The sequence below is a fragment of the Astyanax mexicanus genome, chromosome 21 (genome assembly GCF_023375975.1).
Source record: "Astyanax mexicanus isolate ESR-SI-001 chromosome 21, AstMex3_surface, whole genome shotgun sequence".
In the NCBI taxonomy this organism is placed as follows: domain Eukaryota; kingdom Metazoa; phylum Chordata; class Actinopteri; order Characiformes; family Acestrorhamphidae; genus Astyanax; species Astyanax mexicanus.
The window spans coordinates 16,450,216-16,470,855 of NC_064428.1; the positions used below are offsets into that span (position 1 = coordinate 16,450,216).

General features: G+C 41.2%; 1 protein-coding gene across 1 annotated transcript; it reads right to left on the reverse strand.

Moving 5' to 3' along the window:
* Nucleotides 1-17,418: 17,418 nt before the first annotated feature.
* On the reverse strand, nucleotides 17,419-20,417 carry LOC125785963 (E3 SUMO-protein ligase ZBED1-like). Its single transcript, XM_049470160.1, has 3 exons — nucleotides 19,030-20,417; nucleotides 18,608-18,824; nucleotides 17,419-18,427 (listed from the first exon to the last, which is right to left on the reverse strand). Exons 1-3 carry the CDS (start codon nucleotides 20,145-20,147, stop codon nucleotides 17,990-17,992), a joined length of 1,773 nt encoding a protein of 590 aa, XP_049326117.1. The 5' UTR covers nucleotides 20,148-20,417; the 3' UTR covers nucleotides 17,419-17,989.
* Nucleotides 20,418-20,640: the final 223 nt, after the last annotated feature.

Sequence of the window (20,640 nt, forward strand, 5' to 3'; positions counted from 1 at the left end):
CATGATCTGCTTTCTCTCACTCACTGAACAATTCCCATCCGGGAGGGGGCAAAAACACTGCCCACCCACACTAAAAACTGATTGGCTGTCTCACAGACTCTTTGCAGAGAACAGGCCAATCAGACTCCTCTCTGTTTTCTCTCTCTCCTTCCCACACGCGATTAGAGAAAAAAGTCTGTCGCCTGTGTGCAGTGTGGGGCACTCGTTCTGAATTCCGGGAGATTATATGTGACTCGCGGGCATCAGGGAGCCACTACCGAAATGCGGGAGACTCCCGCAGCTTCAGGGAGACTTGGTTTGTCTGCATTTAGGGGTTGTCTCCACCAAGACAAAAGCGGGACTCGTCACTGAAGATGACCCGCCTCCATTCTGAGTCACGCTATGACAGTCTGACGTGACTACCCACCAAGTTTCACTCCTTCTGTGTGCTGCTAGCAACTCTTTTTTGATGTATACATGCATGCACACACACACACAGGCACAGGCACAAATGTACATGTGCACAGGTGTAGGTATGTTACTGTAGATGAAAGTGAAATAGCTAGATAATTGTTAAATGATGTGAATATGTTCATCTGTTTGTGTGGGGGCGTGTGTATGTGTGTGTGTGTGTGTGTGTGTGTGTGTGTGTGTGTTGCTCTTCTCTCCTAAGCTGTTGGCGGAGATGTGGTGTATCCAGGGCACCATGTGTGTGTTGCGTCAGTGTGTGTGTGTGTGTGAGGCCCACGCGGTGCGCCAGACGCTAGCTCAGAATAAGAGTGAGTTGGAACTGCATCTGCACCACAGTGCTCAAGCTTTCCACATTGACCAGCACAGCTGCACACAGCTAAACCTGCACCAGCATCCCGAGGCAGCTGTGCTACTCTGAGTTTACCAAACACACTTTCAAATATTTACAGTACATGTGCACCTACAGCACATACTTAAACCTGTAAATGATAAATATAGATGAATATTAATTTTACCTCTTAGCACTACCGCTCTGTTTAACATGTTCACACCTATACAAAACATGTTCATAAAGCACTTACCAGCTCTGTTCTTGCCAGTTTCAAAACATATGGTACTACTTATTAAACAAGTTACACTTTTACTGGATAGTTACTAAAGCAATGAGACGTGATGTTCTTTAGTAACATTAGCTTGTTAAGTAATGTACCTATAAATACTGCTATGGTTTTGAAATGACAGATATGTACAACTGCTATCACTGCTAACAAATTCTCAGGGTCTCCTACAGAGGACCAATAGTAGCCTTATAATGAAGCTATGCTCTTCTTTTATTATTAATTTCTTTATTTTGATGATCTATCAGGATCTTGAAGGGTTTTTTCCCTTCTTAAGGCCTCGGCATACTTCCAGCAAAATGAATTTCGTGAGCATTGCACGAAGCCATACTTTCTGCGGCTTCGCTTTGCCTGTCTCGAATGCTCCACAACCGCAGGTGGTGCTGTGACATTAGCAAAGTTAAGTTTCATGACTACCGGAAAACTCACCCATCACCCATCGCGCTCTGCCTAGGCAAGCTCCGGAATGTATCTCTTAATGAAGAATCATAAAGGTGTTAAAGGTACCTCTGCTCAGCGAGCCTCTCTTCGAAATTGTCCATGTTTGTTTTCTTGGCACGCCTATTTTTTGACGACCAATCACAGGCATTGTCGAGTTGTGTGTTCGGTCGTGGAGTTTGCCCAGCTTCCATGTGCCCGACACGGCGAACGAAGCCCCTGTGCGACGTCCACGGCTGTTCGTTTTCTCCGCAATTACGTCACATTGTTCGCTGAAGCCACGCAAACGTCGTCTCCGCATGAAGTATGCCGAGGCCTTTAGGGGGAAGATTCAGATACTTCCTCTTGTAACATCAGTTCCATGGAGAAGGGCGACACTCAAAAACAAGGGGTAAGGGTACAGAGAAATGGGATTGGGCCTAAATGTACATAATGAGCTTGAACATAATGATGCTTATTTATCTTAGTATTGAAGTAAGGAGCTACAGAAGTGTGAGATTACAGACAGTGAGCATTGTGTACTCTGCATGCTTAAATCATCACATGCCTGCCTCAAACTGTGCCAAGTTATTATTTGACAAATGCATGGCATACTGTTATGGGGGTGTAGAAAACTGAGAACAGGGAGAACCTGTTCCACTTAATACAGAAAATCACACTACAATAAAACCACAGAAAATACAGAGTTTGAACTAATATTTGTAATAGAAAAATCATTACTATATTTTGCACACTATAAGGTGCACCGGATTATAAGGCACACGATCAATAAATGTCTATTTTCTGGTCTATTTTCATACATAAGGTGTACCGGAAAACTGTTTATTTGGGTTAGTAAAACGCTTCTGTTTATTTACAGTTAGCTTAGATTTCCAGAATTCTACTAAAGCTGGGTGCAGCAGCATTAGCATTAGCGGATAACCACTAGTGCAAGCCACAGTTAGTGCTAGTAAATGCTGCCCAACAGCGCTACACTGAGGAACTCTGAATGTTCGGTAAGCCAGGACGATGTCAGCTAGCGGTTTGTCCTACGTAGCTTCTTTTAACATGGTAAACACGCAGACTACAGGCCAATAATACTTACCTCTGAACGACAAAAGAGCTAGCGCTTAGCACAGTTAGTGTATAATGCTAATACTGCTCCAGCAGTGCTAGCCAGGGTTAGCAGCAGGCTACAGGCCGATAATACTCACCTCTTAATGTTGAAAGAGCTAGCGCTTAGTGTGGTTAGGGGCTCATGCTAATACCGCTCCAGCAGTGCTAGCCAGGGTTAGCAGCATGCTCCAGGACGGTTATATTCACCTTGAATAGTGAAAGAGCCAGCACTTAACAGGGTTAGCGGCTAATGCTAATGCTGCTCCAGCCTTGCTACTGAAGAAAATTCCCTGAAACTCCTTTATAATGCTGTACTTTATCAGAGTGGCTTTACTTCTCCTTACAACCTGACTGGTAGAATTCATACATAAGGCTCACCAGATTATAAAGATTTTTAGGAAAATGAAAGGATTTTAGGTGCACTCTATAGTTTGTAAAATATGATAATCATCAGGTACAACCTGACATTTGTTTAAATTTGAACAGCTCACCCACATCCACAGCGAATGCAAAAAAACCTTAAAAAAAATGTTCAGGAGAAAAGAATTGTCTAGAATTGTTTCTTGTACAATGTGCATTACTTAAAAAAGATAAACAGAATAAAAGTCAAGTGTAAAGACATTTTTGTAAATATTTTATTATATTTTTTAGGTTAGACAACACTGAAAATACAACACTTTGAGACACATCCAATAATGTCTACAATGCTGGGAAAAAAGTGAATACACCCCAATTTAAGCCAATTAGCCATTGTTATATAATGTATTGTTACAAAGTCTCAGGTGTAAATGGGAAGCAGGCCTTTCAAATTTGGTGTTTTGGGTACAATTCTCTCGTACTGGCTGCTGGATATTCAACATGACACTTCATGGCAAAGAACTCTCTGAGGATGTGAGAATCAGAACTGTTGCTCTTCACAGAGATGGCCTAGGCTGTATGAAGTTAACATGCTAACACCCTAAAACAGCAGTTTTATATGACAGGTTCCACTCAGAACAAGTTGAGACAACATGTTCATGGCTTTAAAAAAATTAGGTGTGAGTACTGCCAGCATTGCTGCAAAGCTTGAATAAGTGGAAGGTCAGCCTGCAGTGCACAGACCATACATCACACACTGCATCCACTGTCTGCGTGGCACTGTCCGAGAAGGTAACATTTTCTGAAGCTGGTGCACAAAAAAGCCTGAAAACAGTTTGCTGAAGACAAGCAGTTCAGGAGAATGAATTACTGGAACCATGTTCTGTGGTCTTACGAGACCAAGATAAATATTATGCTCAGATGATGTCCAGCATTTGTAGCAACATTCTGGTGAGGAGTACCAAGACAACTGTCTCATGCTTACAGTCAAGCATGGTGGTGGTAGCATCATGGCCTGGAGCTACAGGAGTTTCCAACATGGACTGGGACATTCTGAAACAGAGGATGATCCCCTGCCTGTTTCCAACATGATAACGACTCCAGACACACCTCCGAGATGACACCTGCTTTGCTGAGGAAGCTGAAGATAAAGGTCATGGACTGGCCAGGCATGTTTCTTTACCTACACAGTAAACCCCACTTGAGCACCTCTGGGGCATCCTCAAATGGAAAATGGAAGAGCACACGGACATGGAGGAGTGGAAGAGGATGCAAAGGCCCATGATGGTTACTTTGTGCACAATTTGGCCATTTTCACTTGTTACTTTTGTTTGCAGCAGTTTAGACGTTAGTGGCGTGGCTGTGTGTTGAGTTATTTTAAGAGCACAGCAAATTCACACTGTTATACAAGTTGTATCAAAATGCCTTTGGTGATCAGCCACATGAAGGCTTAGGAAAAATCACTTTAGATGCAAGCTGCATGCTCTCATGCAAAGCTCATAACCACACAAACCTTCCCGCATGCCCACACACACACACACACACTGTCTAATAAATCATCGACCGACAGAACAATGTCTGTGGCTAATCTTAATGAACGGGCTGACTGTTACAAATGCCTGTGTCCTCACCTCCTTTTTTGTGGTGAATTTGGAGGCTGTAAATCATTCGGGTCAATGTCCCACACCTCAACGATTCGGTCTAAGGGGCCGATTTAACAAGCTTTTCCTGCACTGTTGTGAGCCTCCTGTTGGCCCACAGCTGTCAGGCAGCATCTTTCAGTATTTATCAAGGTAGTGGTGCAGCTGAAAGTTGGAGAATGTTTGGATCCAGGCTTCCATGAAGACCCTCTTATACGGTAAGACCGTTCTGAAAACTGAGGGAATTTAAGGGTGGTAAGTATGCAGCTGGTGTAGCTTACTGAGTAACAGCACTGACATCCTTGTGTCAGAATGGAGTTCAGTTTAGCAGACATCCCACCCGTTGCGGCACCTGCCATCTCTCTTTTGGGGGGGCGGGGGGAGTGTGTTTTGGGCAAGTATAATGATGATATGATTTTATGGTGTCTAGTCTAGTTAAGCAGCTGGCTAATTTGGCACTGTCACTTTGCATTACACATTTTTTTTTATCTGGTCACCTCATGTAGCATTACCTCTAGAAATCAGTAGTTTCCACCTGTTCTCGTTCTCGTGACCCTGGCGGCATGGGTTCGATCCTGCGTGAGGACTGGTGTGTTTATTTATTTAATTTTTCCTTTCTTCTTGGGTCCACCTGCTTTAAGATCAACTGTTCTGCAATTGGGTTCAACAACCCTTTGGGCTGGAGAGCTATTAGTCTGTAGCTCTAGCACTCCATCCCATTACACTTCTTTTTTCAAAACAGATTTTTGTTGTGGCCCACCACGTAATAGCTTGGAAAATATCTGGCTCACAGCCAAACTTAATTGCTGACCCCCCCGTACACTATTTGTGGACTGATTTATCCAAGTATTTATTGCAAACGCCTTATTGAATAAAATGATTTTGGTTTTATAACCTCACAAATAACTTTAAACATGGAGACACTTTATCAACTTCACCATTAATTATAAAATTAAATAAAGCCTTCACTCATCTTCAGACACTATTTTATTTTAGGCAGCAGATACAGAACAAAGATTAGCAGTAGTTTGATACCAAACATGTCTAACCATAAAATTTGTCTCATAGTTATTATGAGAGGTTTGCTGCTTGAAGTGTAAAAAAAAGAAACCGGTAAATGTAACGAGTGGTGTAACGAGTTTGGTCTGCTCTTGGGTGGAGCAGTATGGTGCGGTATATACAGTAGTAACCTAAGCAACCAAACTTATTTCAAGTCTATGGGAAACCCAAATGGCTGTGGAATCCCTGCTCAAGTTGCATGTGACGCAAGTATGTGAGTATCAGCCCTTCTGGAACCTATTGAGAGTGCATTGCAAAGCGTAAAATTCTGAAAAAAAAAAACAAAATATGATTAACATTAACATTAAGATTTTTAAATAGCTAAGAATTGCCCACAAAGAGGCGGTACTGTGTGGAAAACAACTCGACATTGATTAGTATAAGATGTTTAGAGGCAGGACTGGCTGTCCAGAACGGTCACAGTTAGTTTATTAATGGTTAAAAGTGCTAGAAACATTTTCCTCCTTCTTGAACTTTGGTTGGACGTCAGACAATTGCGCTAATGAAGAAACCGTCACTGCATCCCACCCTGCAAAAACTAATTTCAGGGAAGTAGAATTAAAGCCACAACTTCCACCAACTTCGAAATAATAATAAAAAAAAACATGTCAGGGATATTGCGTAGAATTAGCAGGAATCAGGGTGTTCCTATTAAAATGTGGGAGACTCCCTGAACTTCCATGACAGGTTGGACCTCTAGTTTAGTGAAAGTGTGATTTGTAAGGTTTGTTTAATTTTAAAAGATATATTCATATATTCCTCTGGATAAATCAGTTTAGTTTCCTTCCTCTTCAAAGTAACAGGCAGTGAATGACAAATGCTACTGAAAGTGGAATACAAACTACAACCCAAACTAAGAAACAACTGCAGTGCTTCCTACATTTACCTTAATGTTTATTTTATAGTATTGAACTGTATGAACCCAATATTTTATGTTATATTTGCTTGGCTTTATTTAATTTTTTAATATACACACTCTAAAAAACAGAGGTACGATATGAGTACTTTTTTGTACTCGAAGGTACACTCTTTATAATTGTACCCTCAAAGGTACAATATTGGTCTTTACAGGGTCAGATTTGTTCCCTCTGAAGTACAAAGTCATTTCTAACAGCAATAAGTACAAATTTGTACCATTTAACCAGCCAAAGGGTACATTCAGTATTCTGTATCACTGTACTAATGAACAATATATATTTAAATTGCACATTTTTTATTTGAAAGCCAGACAATTTTGTATCATCAAGTTTTTGAGCCATATTCAGTTGATGATAATGTTTATAATCTTTATGATCTTTACTGCCACAAAAACCATGGGTACAAAAAAGGACTTTCACTGAAAGGTACTTTTTTGTGCCTCAATATAAGGTACAGCCCCAGCGACAAGCTTTGTACTCTTTTAAGTACAAATCTGTACTTATATTTCTTAGAGTGCACATACTAATAATGAGGAAAGGGGAAATAAAGGGAAATTTAAAAGGTTAGCAATTAGGTCCAAAAACAGACAGTAATGTGATTTTGATTTTAATCATTAATTGGTATAAAAAAAAGTCCAAGAAAGGCTGGGTCTTTGAAAAGTACAGATGGGCAGATGATCTCTAGTTTATCAACACATTTGTGAGAAATGATTTATTATCATTTCTTCCTCTACAGTTAATAATATCAATAGAAATATTGGGAGAAATTTTACTGTGTAAAGAGTACAAGCCTTAGCTGAACACCAGGGATCACCAGTGATCCCTCAGATGGCACACAACAACAGTGACGTTTATAAATGTACCTTAAAACAAGCCATACAGTGGTGTGAAAACGTTTGGGCACCCCTGATCATTTTAAAGATTTTCCTTTATAAATCATTGATTGTTCAGATTCGCAATTTCAGATAAATATATCATATATAGCAGATTAACACAGTGATATTTGAGAAGTGAAATAAAGTTGATAGGATTTACAGAAAGTTTGCAATAATCCTTTAAACTAAATTAGGCAGGTGCATAAATTTGGACACCCTGGTCGTTTTATTTATTTAAAAACACTATTTTTTTAGGGAAACTGTTAAGGTGGAATGGAAATATGTTTAAAGGTGGAAGGGAAATGTGAACTTGAAACTTAAAGCTTCATACGCTGCAATAATGTTAGACTTAGTGAGGAATTAGTTACTCAGTAGTTACTAAGTAGTTTTACAGTAAAATGCTCTATTACAATTTTTTAAGGTAAAACTTAGTTTCAATCTTTTTATTACGCTACTTTGAAAATGAACAATAGCAAAGCTTTTTAAAAGGCACAGGGATTAATTTCCCCAACTATCATTGTATAATTTGCACCCTGGGTGTAAGATAGCAAAAAACATTACGACGTGCTTTGTGTACAATAGGGCTCTAAAGATCTTTTCCTTATTTTGTCTGCAAAAGTCAAAGATAATGTAAGAAACACTGAGTTTTTTTTTTTAAACACTAAATGCTATTCCAGATTTTTCTAAATCTGGGGTTGGGGAGTACACCATCCTTGTAGCCGCTCCCCAGGATCTTGCTGGAGAAGAAAGTCACAGTAGAGAGCAGGCAGGCAGTAAAAATATCATTGACACATTGCTCGGCCTCTGCAGGATGTTTATCAGAGATGGTTATGGTAATGAGCGTGGCACGATTCAGTCATTCCAGTAAGCCAGCTACAATCTCTGACACGGCTTTACATGTGTAATTCAGCTCTGGACCACATTAGCAGACAAGTGAATCTTTCACAATGCGCTGTGAAGTCCCCGAGCCACCCCAGTACACATTAGAAGAGAATATAGGATTAGTCCCCCATGCTCTCGGATTCCTTTCTGTCTGTCTTTGTGTGGCTTCTGCATCAAAGACCATGTTTGTGTTGGAGTTTGGCCACGTTTCAGATGCTGAATGAGACTGTTTTCAGCTCTTTGGTGATTTTTCAAGACTTTTATGTCCCTCACTCGGTTCACTTGGCCGCTAATGTGGAAGATTATTCATTCGAGAATTCGTACCCCATTCAGAACGCTCTAAATCACTGATAAATTGCTTTGGCTTTGGCCAATAGGGCTTTTTTTACTTTAAGATATTGCTATCTAATCGTCAGGCTTTTAAATAGATCAGCAGGCAATGACTCATAAATGAGCTTTATGTCTGACCAGAGTGACTCTCAGATGAATATTTAGCTCAGAGATTCTCGAAATGTTGTGAAATGAAAGTAGCGATCCTGAGTGTAGTTAAGAAAAGAGCAGTGGATCATTTAATCCAGCACTACATCATCAAAAAGACGTTTAAAAAAAAAACGTCATAAACTCCTTTTCATCCACTTAACCCTTTCAGACCTGAATAATCTCCAGTGATGCAAAAAAAATGTAAGAATGCTGTTTTCTGCTTGTAATTTACATAAAAGAAGACTCAAATAGTAAAGGTTTTAAAGTTGTTGTTTTGTTAAATAAACTTGGTAATATAGAGAGTACAGGGTGTTATAGGGAGTTTTAAGTAATAGATTGTAGTTTTAAGGAAGCATAGGGAAGGGTAGTATAAAGTATTATTGAGTAGTTTAGCTAATATAGCATATTAAAAAGTAGTATGGAGTAGTATTGGAATTATAGGGTACTGTAGGATAGTATACAGTGGAATACAGTAGAAGAGGGACTAAAGGGTAGTATAAAGTAGTACAGAGTAATGTAGGGAGTATAGGGTACTGTAGCGTAGTACACAGTGGTATATAGTACTATATGGAGTATAGGGTAATATAAAGTAGTATTCAGTGGTATAGGGAGTATAGAGTAGTATAAAGTAGTACTCAGTACTATAGGGTAATATAAAGTAGTATACATTAGTATAGGTAGTATAAAGTAGCATAGAGTAGTATAGGGAGTATAGGGTACTGTAGAGTAGTATACAGTGGTATATAGTATTCAATTCAATTCAATTTTATTTATATAGCGCTTTTTACAACAAAGGTTGTCACAAAGCTGCTTTACAGGAAAAACAGGTCCATGCCAATTTTATGGTGACACAGTGGCAAGGAAAAACTCCCTTTAAGAGGAAGAAACCTTGGAAGGAACCAAGACTCAGTCCGAGGAACCCATCCTACTCGGGTTGACCCGCTCAGTACAAACAAGTAACAAACAACAAACAAATAACAGAACAAAAGAGTACAGAGAATTAATGTGAACTATGGCTAATATAACAGATACTAATTTATGAATATAAGAATGTGATGGGCACAAACTATAGAGCTATGGCTAATACAGAAACAGATACTGAGTGTGCTAATTTTAATCAGTGCAGGGTTGCAGAGCCGGAGAACAACACAGCGGGCAGTGGAGAGCCAGGCTGGGAACATCGGGAACAGGGCATCTCCATACATGTAAAAGAGATAGATAGAGAAAACAGAAAGGAAAGGAAGAGAAACAAAAAGCAGGAGTTAGAAAGGTTGTGTAATAATTCAGATGAGTAGAAGGACAGGGCTGATTCCTGAAAGCTGGAACCACAAACGGACAGATCCAGGAAGACCGGCCGGCCAGGCGTCTCAGCACATGTGAGAAAGATAGAGAGAGAGAACAGAGAGGGGAGGGAAGAAAAAGGGGTTGGAATGGTTTTATGAAACTCTGCTGGAGTGGGATGGGCACTGGTAGCAGCAGCTCAGGACATGGGGAGAGAAAGAGAAAGCAGATGATTAGGACAGGGTTTATATATGCTGGATAAGCTGTAAGAGGAAGAAAATTGTAATGAGACAATACTCAAAAGCTTGAGCAAATAGAAATGTTTTGAGTCTAGATTTAAAGATTGAGAGTGTGTCTGAGTCCCGTATATTAATAGGGAGGCTATTCCAAAGTTGGGGAGCTTTATAAAAGAACACTCTTCCTCCTGCATAGTTTTTTCGAATACGCGGGACTAATAACAGGCCAGCGTCTTGGGAGCGGAGTGAACGTGGCGGATTGTAAGGAGTAAGGAGTTCCTGTAGATAATGCGGGGCCAGACCATTGAGGGATTTATACGTCAGGAGAAGTATTTTATAATCTATACGAAATTTAACAGGTAGCCAATGTAGGGATGAAAGAATAGGTGTAAGATGATCAAACTTTCTGGTTCTAGTAAGCACTCTTGCTGCTGCATTTTGAACTAGCTGGAGTTTAAGAAGTAATTTATGTGGACTTCCAGCCAGCAACGCGTTGCAGTAGTCCAGCCTGGAGGTTATGAATGCATGTACCAGCTTCTCTGCATCTTCCAGAGAGAGTATACTGCGGATTTTAGCTCTATTTCTTAAATGGAAGAATGCAGTTTCGACTATGCTACATATGTGAACATCAAACGAAAGAATTGGGTCAAAGATGACCCCAAGGTTCCTCACAGTTTTACCAGGTATAATTAAGTGACCGTCTATGTCTACAGTATTAACATTTATGTTTTTATCAATATTAGGACCTAATAGAAGGACCTCAGTCTTATCAGAATTAAGTAAGAAAAAGTTGTGTCTCATCCAATTTTTAATGTCTTTAATGCAGTCTGTTATTTTATTTAGACACAGGTCCTCATTGGGTTTGGCAGATATGTAAAGTTGCGTGTCATCAGCATAGCAGTGAAAGTTAATACCATGCCTACGGATAATTTTACCCAGCGGTAACATATAAAGAGTAAAGAGTAATGGACCCAGTATTGATCCTTGAGGGACACCATATTTTACTCTAGACTGATAAGAGCATTCGTTATTTAAATAAACACACTGGAATCGATCTCTCAGATAAGATCTGAACCAGGTGAGGGCAGATCCTTTAATTCCTATAAGATTTTCTAATCTATCAAGCAGAATAGCGTGATCTACGGTGTCAAAGGCAGCACTAAGATCTAGCAGTACAAGGATGGCATTACTGCCCCTATCAAGAGCTGAAAGTAAATCATTAGTTACTCTAAGTAGAGCTGTTTCAGTGCTATGGTTTTGTCTAAATCCAGATTGAAAAACCTCATGAATACTATTACTTTGTAGGTACAGGCGCAGCTGGTTAAACACGATTTTTTCTAGGATTTTGGCTATAAAGGGAAGATTGGAATTTGGTCTATAGTTAGCAAGCTCGTGGGGGTCCAGATTTGCCTTTTTGATAATGGGCTTAATGACCGCCAATTTAAGAGAATTGGGTACGTAGCCCATGCTAAGGGATGAATTTACTATTTCTAGTAACGATTTTCCCACCTTTGGCAGTGCCTGTTTAAATAATTGTGTGGGTACTGGATCTAATATACATGATGTCGATTTTGATGAGTTAATTACACTAAGTAAATCTTTTTCTGTAACCGGGCTAAAATACTCTAGGTAGGCCTCAGAGCTGGAGCAGCATTCATCTGTATCTATAGGTAAGTTTTGGGAGTGATACTGAATTTTTTGTCTAATGCTATTAATTTTATCATCAAAGAACTTCATGAAATCATTACTATTAATGTCGGCAGGGATAACGGAGCTAGTTTGTTTTTGACTGCCGGTGAGTTTAGCCACCGTAGTGAAAAGGAATCTAGGATTGTCTCTATTTTTCTCAATAAGCGATGAAATATTCTGGGATTTTGTTTTAATTAGGGATTTTTTGTAGTCTGTGAGACTATGCTGCCATGCGAGCCGGAAACATTCTAGTTTTGTGTGTCGCCATTTACGTTCAAAATTACGAGTGGTTTGTTTTAATGTGCGTGTGTGGTCGTTATACCACGGTGCTAGTTTTTTATCCCTAATTTGGACAGTTTGTAAGTTTTCTGTTATGTGCTCGAGATCATGGTCATAGGACAGAAGCTGATATAGCGGGGCGGGAGGAGGATATTTTGATTAAAAACTATTTCAAACATAATTAGATAATGATCGGATATTGAGTCATGTTGAGAAAGAGTAACTATATTCTCAGCCTCAATACCCAGTGTCAAAACTAAGTCTAATGTATGACTACATCGGTGAGTGGGGCCAATTACATTTTGTTTAAAGCCTAGAGCATCTAAAACTGATTTAAACGCAATTTTTAGTGGATCCTGGTCCTTTTCAAAGTGGATATTAAAGTCTCCAACAATTATGATCTTATCAGAAAGAAGAGTTACTGCTGCTAGAAAGTCAGCAAATTCACTAATAAAATTGGAGTATGGTCCAGGAGGACGATACAGTGTTATAAGCAGAAATGAATCCTGCGCTTTGGAAGCAGGAGATGGGCCTGCTACTTTAAGACTAAGAACTTCAAACGACTTAGCATCCAATTGTGAGTTTTGAGATATACCTAACATTGAGTCATAGATTGTGGCAACACCACAGCCACGACCAGAGCTGCGTGGGTAACTAAAATAGCTAAAACCTGGGGCGGTAGACTAATTTAAAGCGATATATTCATCAGGTTTAATCCAGGTTTCACACAGACATTAAGGTGATTATCAGTAATAATATCATTAACAATAACTGATTTTGGTGCTAGCGATCTAGCCCTAGTTTCATAGTGACCCTGCTGGTACTCTGAGAGACGGATGCTGTTGTTTTAATTTTAATAAGATTATTAAAACAGATTTTCTGAGTTTTTCGGTTTCGAGCGACACGGGGGACAGACACAGTCTCAATCCTACAAGGTAAAAATGCACTTGTATCTGAAAAAGGCACATAATTAAAACTCACGGCCTTATGCACAGGAAAGTGGCAAGATAAATCATTAGAACGGAGCCAGTCAGTCCCGGCGTAGCACCGCCTCAATGTTACCAGAGAGGACGGTGGATCCCAGGCGGCTGGGGTGAAGCCCGTCTTGGTGGAAGAGGGCTGGACGCTCCCGAAAACTCTCCCAGTTGTCCACGTAGCCAACTCCACTAGCAGAGCACCAGTCCCGCAGCCAGCAGTGGAGAGCATAGAGGCGGCTGAACGGCTGGCTCCCGCGGCGGTAGGTGGGCATCGGACCAGAGATGAGGAGGCGGGCGCGGGTCAGTCTGCGAGCGGTGTCCAGAAGAGTGCAGAAATGCTCCTTCAGGACCTCACTGCGCCGGGCGGACGTGTCGTTGGTACCCACATGCAGGATGACGGTGCCGGGGTCCCCGCGATGCCGAAGCACCGTAGGAAGCCGCCGGGCGACGTCCAGGACCCGAGCTCCTGGAAAACACGACACTGCAGCATTACCCTTAGCATTAGACACCTTTAAATGCCTAACAATGGAATCTCCGACAATGAGGGTACTGCCCTCATCTGTTTTCCTCGGTGCTGGGGGAGGTGAAGGAGGCGATGGCGACGAGCTGAGGACCTCAAACCGGTTTGCGGATGCAAAATCCGGCTGAGAAGGTAGGGGGAAAACCCGCTTTCCTCGGCCGCGCTGCCGCTCCCAGGCCCCTCCCGGAGCGGGGGTGAAGTTGACGACCGCCGGTGTCCGCCGCGCCGGCAGCACCGGGGTGGAGACGGCCGCGAAGGCGGCGTCGCAGGACTCCTCCGGCCTCGTTCTCTGCCGGTGGAGCTCCGACTGCCTCTCGAGCAGGCGCTGGATCTGCTGATCCAGACGGACGAGCTCCTCGCTGAGTGTCAGAAGAGCACGATCCTCCGCACACGCCATTACCTCGAAGTAAGCACAAACACACAAAAACAACGGCAAAAATCGAGAAATAACACAAAAATAATGGCTACCTGAGGGATTTTATAAGTTTAGGAAGGTTATAAGACGGTTAAAAGTTAATAAGTAGTAGAAAACGTAAACAAATAGCTAAAACAGAGACTAGCAACAGAGACGAGCTAAACAAACAGCAAGCAGGTACGCAAGCCGGAAGATGCGTCACTCGCCGCGTTCACACGTCACTTATATATAGTAGTATAGGACTTATAGGGCAATGTAAAGTAGTATAGAGTAGTATAGGGATTATAGAATAGTATAAAGTAGATACCATAGTGTAGGGACTATAGGGTATTTTAAAGTAGTATAGAGCGGTATAGAACTAAAAGATGGTACAAAGTAGTATAGAGTAGTATAGGGAGTGTAGGGTAGTATAAAGTAGTATAGAGTAGTATAGGAACTATAGAATACTAAAAAGTAGAATACAGTAGTATAGGTACTATAGGATGGTAAAGAGTAATATTGGGTGGTATATAGTTGTATAAGAAGTATAGGGTAGTATAGAGGGCATAAGATAGTATATGAAGTAAAGAATAGGCAGTTTAGGGCAGTAAATAGCAGTATTGGGTAGTATAAGGGAATATAGTGTAGTAATAGGTAGTAAAAGGAAGTATAGTGTAGTAATATGTGGAATAGAGTGTATAGGGTAGTATATGGTTTATAAAGAGTATATTAAGTTTATGGCAGTACATGGTAGTATTGGGTAGTATAAGAAATATAGTGTAGTATTGAGTAGTTTTGTCTGGCATAGAGAGTATAGGGTAGTATATGGTTTATAGAGAGTATAGAGATGTGTACTAAGTATAGGGCAGTATATAATAGCATTGAGTAGTATAAGGGAGTATAGTGTAGTATTGGGTATTATAGTGTGGTATAGAGGTATATAGTAGTATTGAGTAGTATAAGGCAGCATAGGGAGTATAGTGTAGTACTGAGTAGTTTTGTCGGGTATAGAGAGTATAGGGCAGTATATGTTTTATAGAGAGTATAGTAAGCATAGGGCAGTAAATGGTAGTACTGGCTAGTTTAAAGGAGTATAGGGAGTTTCAGGTAATATATGGTGTATAGAGAGTATAGAGTAGTGTACTAAGTAAAGGGTAGAGTAGGAAGTATAGGGTATTAGAGTGTAGTATTAGGAAGTATAGGGTAGTATAGAGTAATATTGGGTGGTATAGGGTAGAATAGGGATTATAAAGAGTATTGCAGTATTTACAGGGCAGCATATAGTGGCATTGGATAGTATAAGAAAGTATAAAGAGTATTAGATGGTTTATAGAGGGTTTATAGAGAGTAGTGTACTAGGTAAAGGGTAGTGTAGTGAGTATAAGGTATTAGAGTGTAGTACTGGGAAGTATAGGGTAGTATAGAGTAATATTGGGTGGCTTATTTAAATGTTGGGCTTATTTAGAGTTAAAAGATATTTAACTTCTTATCTCTTTCTCTCTCTCTCTCTCTCTCTCTTAGACACACACACACACACACGTGTGCACACACACACATATACACATTGCCGTGGTCCTACAACTTAGGTCTAATTGAAGCCCCTCCCCCACTACAACATCGTAGGCATGATGAACTACAGCGGATCTCCAGTTATCCTGTTTTTTTTTTGAAAGGAATCTGGTCACCTCATTGTAGTGATGTAAAGAAGCAGCAGTGTGCTCAGTGTATATTAGCGCTGTTTTAGGACGAGAAGGAAGACCTGCTTTGTTGTTTGGATACCCTGCAGTGTCACAGAGGATTATGCTGTGCTTCATACACTGATGATAACTGAATGTGCTGTGGATGCGCCTGTGCACCTTTGTGTAGATGTGTGTGTGTGTGTGTGTGTGAGAGCGAGCCTTTTATGTATGATTAAGTTTAGAGTCGCGCATATGCAGTCGCATGAGCTCCCATATGGGCATAATCATGTGTGCGCACATTTCCATGCTGCTGCGTTTTGTATAGCGGATAGCTGGATGGATGTGTAAGCATGGGTGTGTTTTATGTAATGAAGTGAGGCCTGTTTGATAACAAAAGTGGTGACACTCTGAAAAGTGGGTTTCCATGGAGACAGAAATTTCCCACATCATTTTTTTTTTTTGTCAGAACACTGAGGCAAGCCTCGCTTCCTCTCCTCCTTCCTTCCTTCATTCATTCACTCGTTCCTTTGTTCATTTATTTATCCTTTCTGCTTATTGCTCGCCGTGTCCAGACCCCTGGCAAAGCCCGCTTCTTTACGAGGTGGAGCTGAACGGCCGTTTCGTAATTGTGTTAAACAGTTGCGTAAGGTCAGGTAATTGGGTATGGGTACTCTTTCTCTGCGTGTGTGAGTGTGTGTGTGTGTGTGTGTGTGTGTGTGTGTGTCTTTTCACCACTGATTATCATTACACATGGGTAATATGTTTTTCAGATGTTAGAGAAACTAGTCTCTGGTAGAACAGAGACTGTGGGTGTGTGTGGGGCCAGGAAGTGCCGTGTGTGTGTGTGTGTGTGAGAGAGAAAGTGTGTGTGAGTGAACAGTTCACCCTCTCTTCAAAAGAAATGTAATTAAAATTCATTTGTTGGTTTTCAATCTCGGCTGTGTTGCGTAATAGGCCTTCACTGATTTATTACATAATACAGCTCCTCCAAGTCACGGCTGGGATGAACTTCTGTGTCGGAGAAAGGTGCAGATCTAGCCTGGGTCATTTCCTCCTCATTAACTTCATTACTACTACACATCATCTGAGGATCATATGACGCTGTACGTTTACCACCAGAGGGAGTATATTTATATTTATATAAACTTCAGACTACGCAGAAACTATATTTTTACAGCTTAATCGTTTATATTTCTATCTTTATTGTCATGTTCTCTTCCTTTTCTGTGTTGCTCCTATCTGTCTCTGTGTATTTCCTGCCCTCCTGTTTCCTAAGCCCTGTGTTCGCCTTGTGACTATCTGTAGCTCCGCCCTCTCGTTACCTCTCCCCAGGTGTTTCTTGTTTCATGTCTCCTTCCGTGTATATATATATATATATATATATATATATTAGGGGTGGGACTCGATTAAAATTTTTAATCGAATTAACTACAGGCTTTAAAATTAATTAATCAAAATTAATCGCATATAAATATTTGGCTTGACAACAGCATTTTTTTCCACATAGATTTTAAATGACAATACATAAGCTTAAATCAACAAAATATGTTTATTTATTTCAAAACCAAGATCAACAGGCCAGTGCAAATTTTGCCATAAAGTTCAGCATATTTAGGAAAGTAAATTTCAGAAATTCAGGTAGCTTTATAGGCACAGGTAGACCTTTTTTGTTAAATACAATACTTTCAAGTACATTCAGAACAATGTAACCCCTGACTTTTAGAAAACATCTCTGTTGCTTCAGAGGCTATTACAGACTTTGTGGATTTATCAACAGTTGAAATGATTACAAAAAAAAATAAAGAGAGAATCAATCAGTCCAACTCTCAATAACCTTGGCCAAAACAAAAAGTTCAAGATAAAGTGTCAGTTGCTCCAACAACATAATACATAGTTCAACATAAAGCATTCCATTTAAAAAAAAAAGTGCCAGTGATTAACCTAAATCTAACTTCTTCCCACATCCTGATGAAAAATAAAATCTCTCTTGCACAGGCCACTGTGTTTTATCAACATTTCAGTAACAACAAGCCAACTGGCCTCAGGGTACCGCTAACAGACCACTGTTTCAGCAACATTTCAGTAACAAGTGAACTGGCCTCAGGATAGCCTACCTCTAACTGACTACTTCTCCTTCTCTTTCAGCCAGTTGCTGAGACAAACTAGCCTGTTGACATTTTCAGAGCTCAATGCTGCCCTCTTCTTTTGAACTATATTACCTGCCAGGGAGAAGAGTCTCTCGCAAGGGACAGAAGTGGCAGGGCTGCCCAGATATTTACGGGCCAGGGCAGAAAGCTGTGGATGGGCTCTATCATGAGTGGACCACCACTGCAGTGGGCAGTCTCTCTCACCAATGGTAGGCTCTGCCCTGTAGCGGGCCAGAGCTCCTTTAGGCCAATCTTCATCCTCTGATTCAGAGTCTGAATTAAACAGCAGGAGGCTTCTCTTCCTTGCTGGCTCCCCTGAGTGTTCTGGAGTGGCTCTGCCTGGTTCTTTTTGCACCAGTGCCTCAATGCTGGTCCACACCTCTCCTCGCTCTCCTCTTGGTAAACACTTTAGGTCCTTAAAAGCAAAATAAGAATCAGATTTATTGCCACATCAGAGATTTACAAAGTAAAAGTTGGGTGAAATTCATTGTGATACATGGTTTCCATCATGTTGTTATTCCCTAGAAAGAAGGGGGAGGGACAGGTTCAAAAAGCAAGAAAAGAGAAAAACAAATAAGACCATTACACATGTTACCTTAAAACGAGGGTCGAGTGCTGTAGCCACTCTGAGCCATCCATGGTTGAGGGCATCCTCGCGTTGAGACAGGTCCTTTTCAAACGCAGCCTTGAACTTCACCACATAGGCTGGGTCGTCATCTGAGGCCGCCATGGTGTGGGTCAGGTGGCGGAGAGCAGGTAACACAACTGAGCATGACACATAATTCTCACCCCCAAGGAGCTCAGTCACATATCTGCAGAGGATAGTTAAGGACCGTGATTAATTATTGTGCCATTTAATAGAAGATTAAAAACAGTTACAACTTTATACTATAGTCATAGTAATATATATATATATATTTAGTGCAATACACCTTAGAAAGGCAATTTAAGTTATACTGGACTCTCAGTCAAATCACAACGTTTTGAATGCCATTAATGAAACAGTTGGGTGTTTACCTGCATGGTGTAAGAAGGGTCTCGAGCCTCTTGAGTCTGTCCCACTCTGCTGTAGTCAACATGGTGAGCTTGTGCTTCTGTTTGGCGAGCGTAGCCTTCACAGCATCTTGGTTCTTCAGTAGACGAGAGACCATCAACAGGGTGGAATTCCACCTTGTGGAAACGTCCTGTATCAGGGGCTCTTTGTCTTGTCCTAGTTGTGTTTGCTCCTTGTGCAGTTCCTCTGTGTTTGAGGGGCTGTGTTTAAAATGCCCAACTATCTTGCGACATCTCGCCAGTGTGGCTGTGAACCCGCTGTCAGTAAGGCAAACGGTGATTGTCCTCTGTAACAGGTGAGCAACGCACGGCATGTGCTGGAATGTGAGCTGTCTCATTGCAGCAGTCATGGCACGGGCACTGTCTGTTCCAATTGTGGTGACTTTCTGTGTGATTTCCCAGTCCTCTGTCACAGACTCAAAATCTTCTGCGACGTTTTCCGCAAAGTGCCTTGTTGTGATCTTCTTGATGGTTAAGGCAAACGAGTGAAGACGCCACTTGTTGTCAATAAAGTGTGCCGTCACACCGAGGTAATTTGCATTGCTGATCGAGGTCCAGTGATCCCCAGTTATGGCAACACATTCTGCCTTCTCCAACAAATTCCCCTTCTCTCCCTTTTCACTGTCGTAGAGCTGCTGGACCCTCTTTATCACCGTTTTTCTGCATGGCAGCTCATACGTAGTGTCAGACAACGCAATCTGAAGTACCCTTTCCAGCCCCTTATCTTCTACCACTGCAATGGGTCTGCAGTCGAGAGCAGCCCAGTAAGCCAGCGCGTTAGTCATTTTCTCCGTTGTGGTCTTGCTTACCCTGCTCTTGAAACCAGTCAGCTGGTGGAGTGTGGGTTGGCTGTGGGTCTTTTTACTCGGCGTTGGGCCCCCGTTAGCTTCCGCGCTAGCTGCTACATGTTTTGCATTGAGGTGATATTTGAGGCTTGATATGCTGCGGTGATACGCGAATTCTTTGTTGCATAATCTGCACACAACCACGCTCTTGTCGACACTCCCATCCGTCTTTGTTTTAAAACAAAACTTCCCCTGCACGGGGCCAACTAAAGCGCTCTCATCAGCTTCTTCACCCATGTCGCTAATGTTTACTGTGGTTCTTCTTCTGTTTTCCTCCGGCTGATTCCGCCAGGCATTAGTGCTGCCCCCACAGGTGAAATCCCTAATGACTTCTGAGTTTCCAGCAGGCTGTGTACAACACCATCAGATGTAATGCCACTCTCCACTGCTCTAATTCAGACTTACGTATCTATATTATAGTGTACCGTTAATATGCGTTATTTTTTTTAACGCGTGGGTATTTGCGTAGTTAATTAATCGAAATTAACGCACTAAAGTCCCAGCCCTAATATATATATATATATATATATATATATATATAGCCCTTTCGGTCTTCCTTCTCGTCCTAAAACAGCGCTAATATACACTGAGCACACTGCTGCTTCTTTACATCACTACAATGAGGTGACCAGATTCTGCCTTTCAAAAAAAAAACAGGATAACTGGAGATCCGCTGTAGTTCATCATCATATATATATATATATAGCCCTTTCGTGTCTGTGTTCAGTTG

Excerpts from the sequence above, each read along its gene's own strand:
- LOC125785963 (XM_049470160.1), bottom strand. The coding sequence starts at position 20,147 with ATGGGTGAAGAAGCTGATGAGAGCGCTTTAGTTGGCCCCGTGCAGGGG. Across the intron at positions 18,825-19,029 it reads ACCCTTCTTACACCATGCAG|ATATGTGACTGAGCTCCTTG; the intron begins GTAAACACCCAA and ends TATCCTCTGCAG. Across the intron at positions 18,428-18,607 it reads CACTCGACCCTCGTTTTAAG|GACCTAAAGTGTTTACCAAG; the intron begins GTAACATGTGTA and ends TTTGCTTTTAAG.